The 20,386-nt window shown below is 36.2% G+C and overlaps 2 protein-coding genes across 2 annotated transcripts; both read right to left on the bottom strand.

The window, feature by feature from the left end:
• Positions 1-72: 72 nt before the first annotated feature.
• Positions 73-19,736, bottom strand: LOC140748128 (SET domain-containing protein SmydA-8-like). The gene is made up of 3 exons (XM_073080861.1): positions 18,289-19,736; positions 1,749-1,912; positions 73-368 (listed from the first exon to the last, which is right to left on the bottom strand). Exons 1-3 carry the CDS (start codon positions 19,460-19,462, stop codon positions 192-194), a joined length of 1,515 nt encoding a protein of 504 aa, XP_072936962.1. The 5' UTR covers positions 19,463-19,736; the 3' UTR covers positions 73-191.
• LOC140748130 (SET domain-containing protein SmydA-8-like) lies at positions 7,310-8,658 on the bottom strand. The gene has a single exon (XM_073080862.1). The coding sequence runs from the start codon at positions 8,581-8,583 to the stop codon at positions 7,417-7,419; it is 1,167 nt and encodes a 388-aa protein (XP_072936963.1). The 5' UTR covers positions 8,584-8,658; the 3' UTR covers positions 7,310-7,416.
• Positions 19,737-20,386: the final 650 nt, after the last annotated feature.

A 20,386-nucleotide genomic window follows, 5' to 3' on the forward strand; every position in this document is an offset into this window, starting at 1 on the left:
TTTGCTAGTAAATATTTAAAGAACATCCATTATAATTGCTCTGTATATGCAAGAAGTAAAATAAAATGCAGATTATACAAAACTATACGATCTTGGTTTATTAAAAATACTTACGTTACATGCAAAATAAAGGTTTGTTTACTACATTCAACGCTTATATTAAATACACACACATTTATCACATGACACATTCAAGTAGAGACACACGTATCCGACGCATCAAGAATGAAGAATCGTTCCTCATGGGTTTTGTCACAGCCTGGTCCGAGGTATTTGTGTCTGAGCTCAAGGTCCGGTGGGGAAGATACGTCGCCTTGAAGGATGTTATACGCTTGTTCTATAGTGCTCTCGATCTCAGATTTCAGCTCCTGTAAATACATATAAGTGAAGTTATTTATACATAAATGTAAGTTTTTCATTTTACCCCTTGATAAGTAAAATAGAAAGATACTTCACCGCCTTCAAATTGGATGAAGCCAAATAACTAATACTAAGTAATTTACGTTATAAATAAATAAGTATTTCAAGCATTTTAGCACGGACACGTGGCAAAACTTTATTTACGCAACAATTTCAATTCTCAAAACTGGTTACACTTTCTTGTTAGGAGTGATCTATCTATGTATTTTATTCGTCTAAGATTTTACCCATATAATCCGTATAGCTAGCCGCTATCCGTTAACTAATTATTAGTTACCACACTAAATGTATATGAGTTTCCTGTCAAAATGTTCAACCATAATCCAAACAATAACTTTTACTTGTTGGAAAATTCAACATTCTTACACCTCTGAAAATATAACGGAGAACTCTTAGGTATGTGGGTATTCCCACGATTAATTGGATATGAAACACATGAGCTCAGAAATTAGAAGTGTTAGAAATTAAGTCTGAACCGATTGAGAAAGCATAATTAAATCCATTACAAGCCTTCCATTAAAGTACCCACATATGATTGATTGATTACATATTGTAATAATACCTTTTGGTTCGTCGATTTCAGTTTTAATTTTCAGATCTTTGACCTCATGCGCGAACATTAGCACCTGTTGTTTTTGCAATAACTGAAGTCATTAAACTTCAAAACGCATCGTCGACTGTCGTGCGTTACACTTGTGTCGTTTTTTTATCGTTCGCCCACGACATTTTTGTGTCTAATTATAGACTATCATAAAATAATTCCATGTAAATATGGTGGGATGTATTGATTGTTTACATACTTTTGTTAAAAGGTATATTAAATGGTATTTATGAACTCTGAGCACTTAATAGATGTATTTATGTTTTGGACATGAATTTTAATAATTCTATTTTCAAAGTGAAGAATTTTTCAAAAAGTCTATACGCCTATTTATGTATATATCTATATATATAATGTTAGTATCATATCAGTTGGTATTGATAACTTTTTGTTGTAGGTGCATGGTCCATTCCTGGTTACGGGTTTTCTCTCAAAATACGAAGGCTTAAGATTACACCTTTCAAACATGTGATAATCAATCTATAAGAACTTTATAGTTACAACTATTCTTGATATTATCGAAGTCAAACACCTCATATAGGTCTGGCGACCGCCTGGCGTTTTCTGCCAGCGCGGCGTGCATGTGATAGAGGAGCAGGCCGCGCAGTTGCAATCATAGTACTCATAGTACATAATTTATACGTAGATAATTGTATGAGTGTGCGTAATGCAATACGCATGTAAAGTCAGACACAAAAAGCAGAATAGTATTGTGGAAGTGAATCACCTCATATAGGTCTGGCGACCGCCTGGCGCGTTCTGCCAGCGCGGCGTGCAGGTGATAGAGGAGCAGGCCGCGCAGGTGCGCGTCGCCCACGCCCAGCGCCGCCAGCGTGCGCAGCGTGCCGCGGCACAGGCTCTCTTTCAACGCCAGCCGCGACTCCTGCAGCTCTGGAAATTTAAAGTTCACATAAGATACATATAGATATATCATATACATAGAATCATCATCATCATCAACCCATTATCGTCCCACTGCTGGGCACGGGTCTCCTCTCAGAATCAGAAGGATTAGGCCATAGTCCACCGCGCTGGCCAGGTACGTATTGGTAGACTTCACATAACTTTGAGATTATTTATTTTTTATAAAATCTCTCAGGTATGCAGGTTTCCTCACGATGTTTTCCTTCACCGTTTAGCAAGTGATAATTAATTTCTAATACGCACATAACTTTGAAAAATCAGATTTGAACCTCGGACCCCTCCATCGAGAGGCCAAGTTTCTTAACCACTAGGCTATCACTGCATTCTTCTTTTTCATACATAGAATATACATAGAAAAATTGAAGTGAGACATTTTGAATAGATTTAGAATTTTGTGTGTTATTTGTCGGACATTATCAAGGGATTTCGCTCAGCATTTAGGTAACTATGAATGCACGGGAGCAAAGACATCGTGCACGTATACTTTGAAAATATAATAGAAAGCTTCTCATAATAATAGTGGAAGACTACGGAACCAGGCTAACGTAGGTTACCGTAACAGTGGGTACCCATAGAGTTGATAGAAACCAACCACGGTTAAAATAGTAAGTATATTTGTAGTTGTTACCTACTATTACGGTGACATATACAATCGATTTTAAAAAGGTAAAGGTACTTTTGCCCTAAACCTGTAGCGATATTTTATAATTTGAATGTACCTACTATTAAAGAATGGTATACCACCGTTGTACCACTACGTTTTTCCAAGGGACAATGTAGGTAGTCTAATATTGTACAGCGACTTTTACAAATTATTAAAAAGGGTATCTATTAAATGTAGGACCTTATTTTAATACCTATACAAGAGAAAAAAATACGACCTGATGCAACTTTTAAAGATTTTTTCACAAAAGCAATAAAAACAAACAACTTAATGAATAAATAAATAATGATAATGTTAATAAAATCTATATATGTTTTATTTAATCTCTGTATGTCGTAAAGAATACAAATTATTGTGTTAAACATAAAAAATAATTTCACATAAGTTGTTAAAATCTATTGGTACAACATTATTAGCAAACTGCTATACGTATCTATTGAACTATTCTCTATTACACAAAGACAAAATGACGACGTGTTGATGCGTAAATCGTATAGGCATAGCCATTATCAAGATTTAAGGAGACAACAAAGAAGGACGCTTCAGTTACTTGACGCTCTGTTTCTGGTTTGTCAATTCTTGGCTGTTAAGAAATAGAAATAGTTGGCAGTAGGTATAGTAATAGACGCTCAATGACAAGCTAGTGCATAGAGAGAGGCAACACGCCAAATGTAGTAAACGTCTTCTATCACTGACCAAACGAATTCAATGATTACTGATTTTGTTGTTTACGAGCACGCCACCACTGTCTATCGCTTAGGTAATATTGTCACAAAGTGCACACCTTACTGCATTCAACGCCAACTTATTTAACGCTTCTCCGTCACGTATCTACATCACGTCGTTTATTTATGTCTAATCACAGAACACAGTCAATTAATATCAAAGTACTAACGGCACGGGGAGGCAGATCCACCTGGTGACGACGTGCGGACGGGCGTTTCTCGCGGCGGCGCCCATGTCAACGGCGATCAATCGAACAACTGCCCCACGCAAATTAGTCGACCACGATTTTATGCGCTTATTGCGCAGTAGGTACCTACGCGTTCAATGAATGCACGGGACAGACTCTTGAACTCGCACATTAACTCTTTATAATTTATGAGACGACTTAGGTGTCAGCTTTGTGCATTTCATTCTGTCTTTATGGCGGGAGAACTGGCGGAATTGCGCAGTTTTGTGACGAAGCGGAAATGCATTTGCTGGAGTATATCTGTACCTACTTGTCTAATATGATTCGTTACGTCTAGCAACTATTCATGCTGTACGTGAAATGTTTCCTTTATTACCATTTATCTGGTCGCAAGAGCATAAAGGTACAACAATTCAGACCAACAATAGGTAGCTATGTAATATTGTAATTGGCCCAATAAACATTATGTCCGTTGACGCAATACCGTGCTGCCATACAAAATGTCCTGGGTTCAATCTCCGGCACAAATAGTTCCGAATTATTTTTATAAATATAGTTAAACGTACTTATAAACGTACTTATAAAAGTACTTATAAACGTTTTATAGAGATAAATTACAAATTATTTAAGTAGTCATTTTATGATTATTTGAGAATTGAAAAATATTAAGGTTTTTATTTTACATATTACAAGTCAACCTAATTATTTCAATTAGATTACTAAATTTATTACATAATCTACGTAACATACATATATCTTGGCAGCGGATAAAGTTTTCAATACTGTGACATAACACCTTTCGTATCTTAACAGCGAGTGCGTAATTTTGCGTACCTAATCGAGTACTACCTACTTTTACTGACAATTGGTATTTTTACGTTTTCAAGATCCCTTTGTTGACAGTATTTTGGATTTAGTTTTACATTCACGACTCGGGACCATAATTATCTTTGTTTAATACAAGAAAATGTTCTTATAAATTTTGGTTGTAATAAAAATTCACGCAAAAATCTACCTTTCAGCGTCAGCCGCTATACAGGCATGTAAAACAAGACAATTCAGGAGGTTCAGTATTCGACTCTTGTCCTAAATATCTGAAACAATATTATGTATTTTTCTAAGTATTAATTAAAAAATATTAAAATACATTATTGACGAACACAGAACCTAGCTAGCAAAATATTTAAGTGAACTCCGCACAAAAAAACAAATTCCGCACTTTATCAAGATATTTCATTGTACTTCCTGTGTCAGTTACACATTTAAAAATAAAAAAAATGTAAAATAATTAACGTGAGTACGTATGTAAGATAATAGTTTCTTTATAGCACACAATGTTTTGTCTGACATATTCATATCAACCTTGACATGCTGAAACCACATTTTGTCCTAGAAACCTTACCCAGTACCCGCTGAGACACCTACAGAGGCTAGAGATGATATTATGACTCATCGACCTAGTATTATCAACTATCACCTTCATATCGATATCTCACGATCATATGTAGATCATATTAAAATATGGCAATGAACCCTATATTCACAGTTGGGAAAAATTGTCAAGTATGTACCTACAAACGTTTATTAGGTACTTGTGATCCGGCTTTTATAGTTACAAGGTGTGTAAATTATTATAAAATATTTTTTCAAGATTTTCGCATTACAAAATAATTATCACTTATGTCAGCTATGGGTGTGAAGTTAACTGTTGCTGTAACGGCGATGATCGACGTTGTAAAGAAACCTAGATACATGCATGTGCATTATGTATACTGCATGATGTCCTTAAAGGTCCACTCTCTTTTAAGTTAGTGTATAGAAACGGCATGATCCTGTTCCAAGCGCTCTCGTATTTTACAGCACTATAAAATAGGTGATTAAATAAATATAAGTATGCATTTTTAAATAAAAACAATTAAGGAGCTGAATTTATGAAATGAAATAGGTAATGAAGGAACAATATCGACTTCAGACTAGGTACTTCAGAGTTAACCGAAATCTTATAACCGTATATACCCATATAACACAAAAATAATATTTTTATTTCTTTGTTTTAGCATCCCTACCAAGGTACGTATGCAAAGTTACATTAATCAAGCAAAGCATCGGGGAATAAACCTAATGTGATGCAAAGATACCGTAAGCACCACTTTACGCTTGACTTCATGTGCATTAATGCTTAAACCTCAGAGTAGTTCTTAAACATTTTAATTCATGAGCTTTTTGTTATGTTAGACGAAGGTGTGTCTTAGTAAGAGAGCTTACAGTAATTTCCGCTTTTAAAACACATGTTTAAAATTAACTTATATGTTTTAAAACGAAGAAAAAATAATTTTGTAGTAAAAAATGGAAACATAAACATAACATAATGAGTATTTTAAAAAAAAACATAATTATGCTATTTTTTATTCGTACTTCTTTCATGATTTCGTGCCATAGTTTTTTTTTATATCCCTTCCAATATACATTTTTTTATATTTATACCTAAAGATAAAGACTGGTGAAAAGTAGTCACCCTCAACCCTCTTGAAGAGCCCCATGTCATAGCGCTTAGGGAATACCTCAGGAGAAAGTTCATTCCACATTTTGCACGTACGCGGCAAAAATGACCGTGCAAATCGAACATAGCTTTCCTGTGTTCGTTTTGGCGGTAAATGCTAGTATATTATTTATTTATGGCGATCCATTGTAAATTCTAAGTCTGAAAAATATTAGTTTCGATTGCATACTCTGACTATTTTAGCTATGCTCAGCTGTAAATTCGTTTTATAGAGTTCAGTGGGAGTAACTCAGGAAACTGCAACAATAAATCTGTCATGGAGCTGCTCACGTGGGATTTATTTTCTGTTCACCACCTTTAACTAATGCACTCTAAGTCAGTTTCCCATTTCCAGCGAGCTACTATTAAACATATATTTGATCTAAAATTAAACTTTGGTAAAACATGTGTTTGGTAACGTTGTAAGCATAGCGGACTATTGTAATAAGTACGTAGCATTTGGAATTGTTTAGTAGCGCGGTTAGTTTCTTTGCACTTTATTCGTATCTAATTTTTATTAAGCTCATTTTTAGGTAACTTCGTTGTCTTTTCTAATACTATTTATTATAGGTATTCGGTAAAATAAATCTGCATGGGTGGGAAAACCTTCCATGGATTCCCCTCTGCCGCGGGAGTAGTGTAGAGGATATGCCGGACTTTACAATAAATACTAAAATATAGGTACATTTAAAACGTGTTAGAAAAAAGGGGTCTAATTTAACCAAACTTCCCCTGTGACTCCCCTAAAATCTTATGCTACGAATTGTGATCGTGTCTGAGTGTGAGTTTGTAAGGGACAAAAATATTAAACCATTTTTCTAACGAAGAGTCATCACTCAACGCTGGTTTCAACACTGGTTCCGTATGTTCCAAAACACAGTTTCATAATAAAAGTTATAAGAATAGTACAAGCCTATTTAGTTACTACTCAATCATAGCAATCATAGCTTACGTCAAAAGGATTCAAATCAATTATGACGTGTGCGCAATACATATGTAATTGTAATTGACCTGTTTGTTTAAAGATCTAAAATTAGTATGATCATAATATATGGTTTTATATTAATAAGGTAAAAATAGTAATTTGGTAATATGGCACAAAATAATAAATATTACAATTTAATAACGATGTTAATTATGACTAATGGTATGATTGTTCTATATGTTATCTTTTGTAAGAAACATTTTGCACGTTATATTCCTAACTAACTTGTTGCATTCGTTATTAAATCAAATACTTACCTTGTTTTAGAGACAGATGTCGTAGGTAATACAGAAAGCGAGTGTAGTGAGTTAAATTTGATCCAATGTCTGTTACTTCACTGGTTAGTTTTGTTAGCCGAAGGTGTGCGTGACTATTTCTTTATAATACCGTTTAGACGTCTTCCATCATTGCTTCCAAGCTTAAATGCAAGTCTTAGGCGTATATCCACAAATATGTGATTAGAATATGGCACGAAACTTGCCAATCGGTCAAGTACGGCATTCTCCAAATTAAATTTATCGTCCAGTTGAAGGGTTCCAACAAGACTTCCAAGCACACTCTGTATTATATTTACACGCTCTGGAGGTGTCATATTACAGCAAATATCACAGCACCACGTCGTATCACAGGCTAAGGGATCAGTTGGCAGTATAACGCCAATACAGTTTTTATCTGAACATTTCAGCGCGGACAGTCTTGTGCCCTTTTCTGTAGGGTCCTTGCACCTTTCGCATTTGCACCAAAAGCTTTTAGTCTTGTAGAGCTGGTATCGTCTGGCAGGCGTACACCACAGAAGTCCTGTGTAGCAACTTAGTAATTCTTCTCCGACGTCAATATTTTGGGTTGCATAAACGGCCATGGTGTGATCCTTCAGGAATACGTTTCTAGTGTTTGGTAAGCAACTGTGGTTCAAGAATGCCGATAAGGGATATAATCCACGAATGGGTATCTTTTTCTCACACGAGCTTTTAGCTACTCTAAAAGAGTTTATTTTCAAGATTGTGTTTATCACTTTAATTTTCTGTATTTCTTCTTCGGGAACATAATATTTCGAACAAAGAGCATCTAATTCTTCAAACGAAGAATGAGACTGGCCTCTTTGTAATAAATTCACAACGGCTTGCTCGTTAACTGAGAGTAATAAAAATCGAAAATAGATTAGAACTCGAGCAAATATGAAACAGTTTTCTTCATTTCTGACCTTTGGTACTAAGGTTGATGCGATATAATTGCATTCCTTTGAGTGTTCTTGTGATTGTTTGCACATGTCTGAACATATTAACAACTGACACTTTTCACACGGTACACAGGAATCACTTTGATAACAGTTTGAGCAATGGATACTTGTCGAACTGTCAGCCCTTGCGCCGATTACAAGAGGTTTGTTGGTGAAAATGAGGGAGCCCTTTTTAATGGGCTTTGACGCGAAAAGTCCTCTTCCTCCTAAGGCTGATTCCTGGACGGTCCAGGCGGAGTTCTGTGAACTTCCTGTATATTTGCGTAGGCGTTCCGTTATATCGGTACAAGTTTGCGGCATGTTTGTCGGGACCTCCCGCTCGTGGTATGGTCAAGTCAGCAGTGTCCGATGTTGACTGACGGCGATCGCATGAGATCCGTTATGAAAATAGCGCTTGTAATACCTACTTAAATTTAAACTGATTCATGGAGCAAGCCCACGTGTCGAAACTGACGTAATGTGTGCCAGTTTGGCCGTTTGTGTTTAGTTTTACTACGCCCTTTGTTATACATTGTTGCGAGCTATGCATGCCACTAAGCGGATCACTATCTCGATGAGTGGCAATGGTTTTGAAGACAATGTAATGGCGAGTAATTAGTCGTATTTGAGTGTTCTAGTAGTATTGGTCGTTATTTGAAAGAAAGAAAGAAAAATAATTTATTCGGCAAAAATACTTATACAATAAAAACACAATAGCATTTGGTTATATTGAAGGCAACTTATACTGTTGAATTTAAGTAATTACATTTATATTGTGTTTATAAGATTGAAGAAGCACAGCGCAAGTAGCCCACTTGATGGTAAGTGGTCACAGCCAGCCACAAACATTGGTAACCGCCTCGAAATATTCCAGTGGTTCGACCTGAAGCTGAACACTGATGCACTGCTACTCCAGAGGACCAAGAGCCAGTCGACATATATATCATTCATCTAGGTACACCCGAAAGCAGAACTTCTTCACGCTAATAACAAGTTTCGCGGTAGTACCTTCACGATTAACCTTTTTTTATAATATCAGGGTAGACGAGCTTGCAGTCTATTTGATTGTACATTCTACTGTCGCCCATGGACATTTGTAATCCATCCCAGATCAGATTAGATTCTACCAGACGTCGACCACATGTGCTCCGCTACCCTTGAGGACTAAGCTGGAATGCCTCGAAAACGTATGTCTTCCTTATCACACCCTTCAAACTACAACACATCAGCGTTTAAAAATGCTGTTATAAGGCAAAAATAGGTGTAGCGGTGGTGCCGCCGTTGTCGAACCACTGAGAGTTCTACTACTCTTAGCTGGTTTTATCGCCTTACAAATTTCAAAGTGGTAACCCTTTGTGGTTCGACTCCGATGGCACCACCGTCACACCTATTTCTGTCTAATAACAGCAGTGTTAGGTGCTGGTGTGTTCCGTTTTGTGGAGTGTGGTAAGGGAAAAATACTTTTCCGAAGCGTTCGAGCTTATCTGTGGCGCATCTGTGGCCGACTTCAGGTAGGAGTATTTAATCCTATCTGGGGTTGATTACAGATGTCCATGGGAGGCAGTAGCCACTTATCATCAGGCGGACTGCATGCTCGTCTGGTACTATATTATAAAAAAATATACATAGGTATAATATATAACATGTAATTCCTTCGGGTTATTATAATTATTGGGCATTTATTATTATAATCAAGGTAAAAAGATTTGTTTTGTACAATGCATAATCCCCTTAAGAATGTCTAAAATTGCGCCCTATTTATACTTGGCAACATACCATAGTGACGAGTGCATTAACTGAACCGAATTCTGTATGAATAACTGTTACAGTTAAAATTATGAAACGTTATATTTGCTCTTGGTTATTTTGCAATATTATACTTTTAATCTTGGTTTCTGATGCGCTAATGTCAAAGTAAGCTTTGCCACATGGATACCTATTTATCTCAGCCAAGTTGTGAAGTCTGCCAGGAAACACGGGCGATGACAGAATACGTAGGTATAGTCTTCTTTAACCCATTACTGTCTCAGTGCTGGGAACGGGTTTCCTCTCAGACTGAGAAGGATTAGGCCATAGTCCACCGCGCTGGTCGAGTGAGAATAGTTAGACTTCACGTGCCTTTAAAAACTCTTTCTTTTTAAGATTATCAGGTATGCAGGATTTCTGACGATGTTTTCCGTCGCCGTTTAAGCAATTGATAATTAGTTTCTAATCAGGAACACACAAACAATATTTAGGAACACACGATCTTGTTAGACGATCCATACCTCAGATGCGCGAGGTGAAAACTTTGACACCTCGTTTGTATAGATTACCATCACTGTCTGTTAATCTTCGCTCGCCATATTGAATAAGAGCTATGTGTCGCGGTTTCACACGCGCTTAAAAGTGTAATTCGGGAAATTCATGTGTGCTAATCTTTCTGCATAATAACATTAATTAGTAACAGTAGTGTTAAGCGCTGTTGTGTTCCCCTATGAACTGTGGGGTGAGGGAGACATACGTTTGCTACAATATTTAAAAAATATATGCAACGAATATGCTGTTTACCAGAAATGAATTAACCTGCACGTCTGAGAGATCAAAAAATAAAAATATTTAAAAACCTACCAATACAATGAAGTCTACCAATACGCACCTAATCCTTCTCATTCTGAGAGGAGACCTGTGCTCAGCAGTGGGACAGTAATGGGTTGGCAATGTTGCAGTTCACCTGATGATGAGTGATCATGGTAAGTGGCCACCGCCAAACAAGGACAACCGTAATCAATCCCAGATAGCCCTATTTGAGGTTACACAGGACTAAGTTAGAACTAAAGTACTCTTAATGCAAATATTTGCAATTATAAAAACCAAGTTACAATAAAATAAATGTTAAGGAAACATTAAAATAAATCTATCCGATACAAATTGACAAAGTTCTAGCTGGACTAAAAGTATGTATTAAGATTGCCTTGAAGACGAAAAGCTGTTAATCCAATTTTGCCACTTGCGTCCATTTGTCATAGAAAATTAATTTCACTTAGCAACTGAATTAGCATGTGCATTAATTTCTCGAATTATTATCATTGCAATGGCATTTATCCATTAAGAGCCTAACCTAAGTAACGGTGTGTATACATATATCGACACAGAATCGACTCGAATCGGTCATAAGCTTTCTTGTACTATGCCTATGAAATAGTTTTTTTTTAAATGCTTTCTACGAACACAGCCCCACACTTGAACTCCCTGTGTCGTGGTTGCTATGAACACACACACACACAGACGAATACACAAACACTCAGAACCCAGAACAGCAATCTAAATTCGTCATTTAGATGGCCTGGCCGAGGATCGAACCCGGGACCTGCGTGCCAAACCGTTGTGATGTCCACTCTGGTGGTAAGGTGCTATGACAAGTAGGTTAGGCGAAGGAAGACGGGATTAACACTAGATACATACTTGAATTGACGGTGCCTTCTGCCAGGTCCAAATTTGGATAATTTTAAAATTATTTTAACAAAAAATGTAGTAATTATTTAAGTGGGAGTATTTTCGGTAAAAATGCGAAAACAAAAAAAATATATAAGTTGGTAACCCGTCGAAATTTGGTTATTAATTTTTGGAGGCATCGGGCCAGTAGCCCTGCCTGCCCTACTCGAAAACCCGGCCCTGAATATAGCTTCATTATAATTATGGACTTCTTAAGCATTAGGCAGTGATAGCCTAGTGGTTAAGAAACTTGGCCTCTCGATCGAGGGTCCGAGGTTCAAATCCCAGGCACCTCTGATTTTTCAAAGTTATGTGCGTATTAGAAATTAATTATCACTTGCTAAACGGTGAAGGAAAACATCATGAGGAAACCTGCATACCAGAGAGAATTATAAAATAAAAATACGTGTGGCACTCGGAGACTGCCGCGGTAAAGCTATTGCATAGCATTTTTTATGCTATGAAAACGCTCAGAAGGAATTCCAGAAATACAATATATTCTTCCATAATCATCAACATTTACATTAATACATCTTTATCCACTATTTTATCATATCTCCATCATATAAGACATTGCAAATATCAGCTGACATTTCATAACTCCAAGCAAGACTGAACATTCTAAAATATAAAATAGAAAAGTATTTAATAAGTGACGTAAAGTATTAACAACCAGCAATATAAATGGATCAATGCGAAGTGCCTGTGACATTTGGCCGAATGTTACAGACATCGCATTTTTCATTAATAAATGCACTTTGTTTATTCATATTTAAAACACTTTGTACACAAATTATTTGTACCATAAATCATAATGGCGTTTTGATTTTGTGCTGTCAAGTCTGTCAGTTGTAATTGTACGTTTAAAAATAACAAACACTCTTTTACGTTATTTTATCAATCCAGAATTCAACATAGCTTATGTTGATAAAACATATTATTTTGATAATATGGTAATATAATTTTGAATTTTATAATGGGAATATAAAATATACTTCACGCAATTTTAAGATTTCTGCACGGATTTAAAAAAAATCTGTATTACTGCCATCTGTGTTCAAGTTGACGAATTAAGGTTATCAAATAAAATAATAAGGAATGTAAAATAATACTTTATTCAGTTATATCCATATTTTTCTATTGACAGTCAACAACTCGGTTGCCTGGAGACTTGATATCCAACAGTCCTCCACCGCTATTTTCACTTACACCACCAGGGGCGCCGGCAGCATTTGGTCAAGGTGACGGCGCACCAGTATGCCATTTTCAGTTCTGACTTCATAATGGAGTCTACCTAATCTTCGGATGACGACTCCGAACTCCCATTTAACTCTTGGGTTGGTGTAACTGCGGACTTGTACCTTATCACCTTGTCCGAACTCCTGCGTTGGCGGTGCATTGTAATGTAATCTGGATAGTGGGGCGGATTTCTTAAATAAGGCATGCATATAGGTTCTTACCTCTCTGCCGAACATTAACTGATAAGGTGATAACTCTTTTGTATTAGGTGTACGTCTCAAGCGTGCCTTGACAGTTAACAGTTTATCAAATAAACTTCCGCTCTTGCTGATATAAAAGAACATTCAGGTATTAGCCGATTATTTTCTTTTTGTACATTCAAAAATTTAAATTTTAGCTTTATTTCTTCAAATTCGTACCTGTATTTTATTTCCTCTTCTAAATTTTCTTCTTCTGTAAGCCATTCAATTTTTTCTTGAATCGCGTAGAATTTGTTCAAATTTTCTTGTAAAGAATTCAGTCGTATATTTATTTCTTCAATGTCAATTTTTTCTATTCCCGAAATGTAATTTTCGGTTCGTTTCATTAACCCACGTAATGTGGCTCGTATTTCCTTATTGTTTTTTAGTTCATTCGACATCTCGTCGCCAATATCAAATAAAATAATAAGGAATGTAAAATAATACTTTATTCAATTATATCCATATTTTTCTATTGACAGTCAACAACTCGGTTGCCTGGAGACTTGATAGTTGGATATCAAGTCTTCAGGCAACCGAGTTGTTGAAAGGTGTTACTTATTTTCGTTACGGAATTTCTCGATTCGGTCGCCGCGCTCAAAGCCCGCGATAAAAGCTATGCAATAGCTTAAAAAATCTCAAAGGTATGTCTACCAATACGCACTTGGCCAGCACGGTGGACTATGGCCTAATCCTTCTCATTATGAGAGGAGACCCGTGCCCAGCAGTGGGACAGTAATGGGTTGTTGATTGATGATGATAATTATGGAGACCCACAATATCATTTCTTGCTAGGCAACAAATAAACAATTGACAAAGTTTTACACTATGTTGCGTTTATGTGAATCTAATGAGCATGATGCCAACATATTGTGTAACATTGACTGCACCAAGATTAATGTTTTAAGATGCTCAAATAATTTAAATTGTTAGATGCAGATATTGTTATGCATGTGATGCGATGAGAATAATAAGTATTCCTATTAACACGCTTTTATTAGCTTGGGTTGTATGTATGTTGTATGTACGTACGTAACAGTAACGGAATCTTTGAACCCGATTTCTATCCACTTTGAACGTTCAGTTTAATTCAATATTTTGAAGAATTATCAAAAACCGATGACAATACACGATTTTAATAATTTTTGTACCATTGTCCTTATCTACATCCCCAGGGTTAACGTTTTTCGAGGCGAGATTGTTAAAGCGCCTGTGAGAAAGTTCATCGCAAGTTACTAGATTGCAAATAATTGCTTTTTAGTTTCAATAACTGTTATAGCGTGATTTTTAGTTTAGAAAATAATAATGTTATTTCCCTATAACTCAAATGTTCTGAAACATATCTATAACGCCCTCTTGTAGAATGATTTTTAGGATTCCGTACTCAAAGGGTAAAACGAAACCCTCCGCTGTCTGTACGTGTGTCACTGGGCTTTATCTCTTAAACCGTAATAGATAGACACTTGCTTTTTTTACAAACGATGCATGATGGTGGTCGTTAAAACAACAAATACTAAAAAATAATAAAATAAATATAATTTAAAAAACTAAAAAACACGCTTTTATGATAAAATCAACTAAAAAGCAAAAAATAATCTTCAATCTAGGAATCAATTAAGGAACAGTAAATAGTATAATTGTGGAAAAAGTGTGGGGTGATTATTTTTTGCTTTTTAGTTGATTTTATCACAAAAGCGTGTTTTTTAGTTTTTTAAACTATATTTTTAATTAGTTAAGCTCTATTTGTCATAGGGAATTAATATGTGTGATGTGAATTTACCCTTCCTCCAGTTCAGTTACCTACTAATTACTGTTATAGTTAGTAGAACTATCAATCAACTAATTACTGTTCCATTGCTGGGCACGGGTCTCGTCTCAGAGTGAGAGGTCTAGACCCGTAGTCCACCGCGCCGGTATCATGTATCATGGCACCTTGGACAGGACTCGAGTTTTAGAGCGCGGCCAAAGGTGGTAAGATTTCCATTAACATAATTGCGTTGTTTAAAAGAACACTGACCATTAAAGGTCGTTCAGTAAAGTATATTAAATAATAGTTATCTAGTGTACTAACTTCTAAAAAGTTAATTTACTGTGATTAAATTATTTAATAGATACTAATGTACACAATACGACGATACTAAAGAAGTGTCAGGCGCTAAAAGGTCTATTAGTCACAAGCCGGTCTCAAAGGTGAGAATACATCGACATCCGCACTTGGTTAGCATCGTTGCAATGAACGTTGATGACAGACATCCGTGCGTTGCATTGACCAATGAATGGCATCTTAATGTAGGATTAGTTTGTGCAGTCGATTTAACTACTTATTTGTTAAGATTTTCGTTAACATAAACGCATTGTTTAAGAAATATTTAATTGTAAAACAAAATATACATATACAATAATCAGTTGCTGTAAGTGTAGTTAATTCTTTTTTAGAGTTCCGTATCCAAAGGGTAAAAACAAAACCTTATCTTACTAACACTTCGCTGTCTGTCCATCTGTCTAGGGCTCTATCTCTGGAACCGTAATAGAGAGACACTTGATTTTTATATACGCCGCTATAACAACAAATACTAAAAATAATATAAAGTTGAATATTAAAGGGGTCTCCATACAACGAACCGGTATTTTTCGACATTTTTCGATGTAACTGTTAAACCGTACGAGGAAGAAAGTTGAAAGTTTTGCAATTCGTTTACTACTATAACTGCTATTATAATGAATAGAAATAAAAATAATAAAACATATTTTAATATGGTTATTTTATAAAAAGAAGTAAAATGTAATGAACATTTCATGGTACGGAAGCCTCCATGTTGCCAAGTTCACCAAGTTCGAATCGTACTTGGCGAACTATTGTTAAATAGTATCTTTATAATTATTTATCACTATATCACTTATGTATGAAAATAATTTCCCGGTATTGGTAAAATATGTACTATTGTTTGAATGTCCTTCAATAGTACCTTAGTAGCAGTTGTCGCTTAATAAATATATAAATAGCTTATGATATAATGCACATTTAATCAACATTGATTAATTGTTATTGCCAGATGACGACAATGTGCATTAAATCAATACATTTACGGTACATTTAGATTCAAGAAGTAGGTACGTACTTGTGTATATCGATATATTTAGATGTCACTGTCTTTGTAGCCAATCTTTTCATTGTTGCTGAAAGATGGTTGCTACATACTTGCCGCTATATTCATATATTATTAATATATAACACTTGAATCTGTATGATTGCATAATAATTGTTATTTACTCAGGTTATTTCAACGATATCAATAATACGAACAAAATGTCCACTGCTGAACGTACAAAAATATATGCTATTGCACCCCAAAATGCCCGTTTAAAACTGTTTAAAAACTGTGCCCTTATTAGAATTACGATAGAAAAAGAACGCAAAAAAAGACTAAAGAAAAGTCGTAGGAGTATTTTATTGTATTCATAAAGCATTATGACTGTATGAAATGTAAGCATGTTGCAATTCTAACCACACTTCCTCTCCACCCACGGGAAATGTGAACACATAATCGGTTTCAGTTCCACAAACCTTGGGCAAATGTAAACCGAAATCAATTCTTAAGCAATCACATTTAGCGTTTCGACTTCTAAATGTTTATTAAACAGTAATGCCCGTTATTATTAATGTTTATAACATACAAGTAGAAATGTCCATGCAGTCCAACTGATGGTGCGTGGTTACTGTCGCCCATGGATATTTGTAATCAACCCCTGGTAAGCTTAAGAGTCGTATAAAGGTCGGCTATAGAGTCAAGTCAAGTAGAGAAAAATATAGAGAGTATGTCTCCCTTAAAATACCAAATAAGAATACATCAGCATTTCACACTGCTGTTATTAGATAGAAATAGGTAAACCACAAAGTGTTCCACCACCTTCTTACTAATAGGCAGAAATTGCAAATTGCGACCCGCGTGGCGGAGCGGTCACCATACCGGTCCGACGCGCAGAGTTCCAGGTTCGATCCCCGGCCAGACAGATATCTGAATGACGAATTTAGACTTCTGTTCTGAGTGTTTGCGTCTTTGTGTGTGTTCATGGCACCCACGACATAGGGAATCCTACGGGCTGCGAGTGTAAAAATCGTCATCTTTCGTAGGCAAAACAGATGGTTAACGAATAATGGGGACTAAGTAGCACTCTATTTTTATCGCATCTTGTCTTTGGAAATGTGCGTAAAGTATCAGCTATAAATTTATGTACATCTTGAGTGATTTCTTGGCGACGGGCCACTTGTCATGCTGTGCCGTCTGGGACCGGGTCGATGATCACATTGTTAGGAAGTGATAAAAATGGCTAACGTTTATCGACTTATAATTAGTTCTTTATTTAATTTTTATTAAATTTTTTTTACAATATGTTATGATTTTTTTTTCTACTGGTTCATTTAGAAAATGGTATGTATTATTTAGAAAATAGAATAGAAATTTATGTTTATGGCCTATTTATAACAATTGAGGCTGCTAAGAACAGAATCATATACCATCACGTACGTCACAATGTTTATTTATTAATGAAAGTTAGTTAGTTAAGAATTAGTTATTACTGAAATATCATCGGTTTCTATGCAAAACACTTCACGATATTTATATTTATATCATACTAGCTAATATTACTAGCTAACCCGGCAAACCTTGTTGCCAAAAAAAAAAAAATGTTAAGAGTGAACCACCCTTATCACTTAGGGATATGAACAACAGATAGTAGCCGATTCTCAGACTTACTGAATATGCATATAAATTTGGTGAAAATCGGTAAAGCCGTTTCGAAGGAGTACGGTAAAAAACATTGTGACACGAGAATTTTATATATAAGATATACCAATTCGAAGTGTGAAATGAATATTACAGGAACCCTTATTAATTTCGTTGACTAGTGCCTACTGTGACTTTATTAACAGCAATTGTTCTAATTAGTGTTAAAATAATCAAAACCGGAACCTTCTATATGGCCGTAACCACTATCTTTAGAGTAGTTAGATAATTAAGGTCGTTTTTATTTAGACTACCTAGGTATACTAGGATTTTAGAAATAAACTTACCGTGCCACCGATGCCCGTCAACTTCTCCAAACTCCCATATAAGTCGACACTGCAAATCCAAAACAATTTGGTTCGTCTTCGGAACATATTTCGTCACTCGGGTCAAGAAGAACTTTTCTAATTCGTATATATTTTCGAAATTCAGTGATCCTATGAGACTTCCCAAAGCTGCCTGGATGGCGCAGATGTTGTTATATGGAACCTTCAGACTGCAGTCCAAACATCGCCAGGCGGTCGAAATCTTCAATGGGTCAATGGGTAGAAGTGAACCAGGACAGCTAGTGTTGAAGCATTTGAGAGCTGCTAGCAGAGTCCCACGTTCAGTTGGGTCAGCGCATCGAGCACACATACACCAGAAATGTTTAGTCTTATTGAGATGCAACCTCCGAGCGGGCGTACCCCACAACATGCCTGAGTAACATGTGAATATCTCCTTCCCCGCTTGTATTGGTTTAACAGCTTTTACTGTCATTTGGTTATCACTGTTGTAGCTATATCTCGTATTTGGCACACAGTTATGATTCATTAGAGCTGAAACAGGATATAGACCTCGCAGACTCATATCTTTTTGTCCGTATGGTGTAGCTATTTGAAATGCGTTGGCATCGAGGACACAGCAAGCCAGGACCATTAGTTCTTCGTCTTCTTTTGTTATATCAAAATATTCTTTTAATTCTTTTATTTCGCTGCCATGTTGTGGAAACACATGTGCTTGAAGCGAGGCCATAAATTTCTTTTGATCTTCGTGTAGCAACAACGCCCTTATCGGCGTTAGTGTCCTCGACAACAAAACGTCATCGACGTCCTCAATAGGTACCTTATTCTTCCAACCGGAAATGACTCCGCAGTCATCATAATGTACAACATCATTTTCGCACTTTTCAGAACAAAGCAACAACGCACACTTGTTACATTTAAAAAATGTGTCGCTTTCAATTTTGTTGCAAACGGTACAACCTCGCTGCAAGATAGTTCCGGACCGGGGCCCGTGAATAAGCGGACGATCTACAAAGAGCACTTCACCGGACTTGATATCTTCCGTAGCGAAGAGGCCGCGGCCACCCAGCGGAGATTCAGCGATGACCCATTTAGTGGAATGTTGTATTTCGCCGGTGTGGTCGCTGAGCCCAAGGTGTTGGTTTACAATTTGTGACAATTGCTCCATCGACAACATCCTGTCACAAGTCAACCGCCGGCACTGCACTGCGCACTCACTGTGAATATACACATCAGCGAGTTTGATAACACGAATTAGGCAGTGATCGGACTATACATCGCCAAAAACATACGCGGTCTTCTCCGTAATTAACTGAACCCGATCGACGTGCGCCGGCTGTGTGAGGTGAGCGTGGAGCGTACCTGACGTGTTCCACACGACCGTTGCCAAGCCAAGTTGTATAGATTATCAGGTAATTTGCGTACATAACCCTCTAATCGGCATTTTTACGTATCGTATCGCGCTAGCTCAGCAGTTACCTGAGCCGAAGTGCGAATAGTGTGAGAGACGAACCGGTGACATCTGGGTAAATTAAAATCACCTTACGTAAGACCGTCGATAGTTATTTTTAAATACATGTGAGGTATGCTAAACTAATGTATAGGCATTAGAAGCTACTCAAATATTTGGTCGCTCGATACAAAAATACGTGCAGCGGAATCTATCGGAACAGCCGATATATTCGTAAGTAAACAGGCCATGAAATTGAGGCGAGTCGATTGGAATTTTAAAATAATTAGTAAAAATATTACTACGAGTACATTAAGCGTAAAATAAGTAAATATAGGTATATTTTATAACAAAAATAAACGTATAAATATTCGTAAAAATATACTTACAAGTAAAAACTGACTGCTAAATAAACTAGGTTTAAAATAAGTATTCTATTTGAGTTCGTTCTAGATCCTTTGTTAGTAATATTTCAACTCGAATGAAAATACCCTTTGTATTATATTATTAATAAGTATAACAAAACGCTTTTTATATGTACACCTCAACGTATAAAGCGGCCATACAAAAATGCAAAACATGAAAATGCGGTCTTTGTGTCATTCAAGATAACTATGCAACTTTATTCATAATATGTGACTTATCATTACA

Source organism: Epargyreus clarus, unplaced genomic scaffold, assembly GCF_041222505.1.
Source record: "Epargyreus clarus isolate Ecla_fem2 unplaced genomic scaffold, WU_Ecla_fem_2.2 ptg000015l, whole genome shotgun sequence".
NCBI lineage: Eukaryota > Metazoa > Arthropoda > Insecta > Lepidoptera > Hesperiidae > Epargyreus > Epargyreus clarus.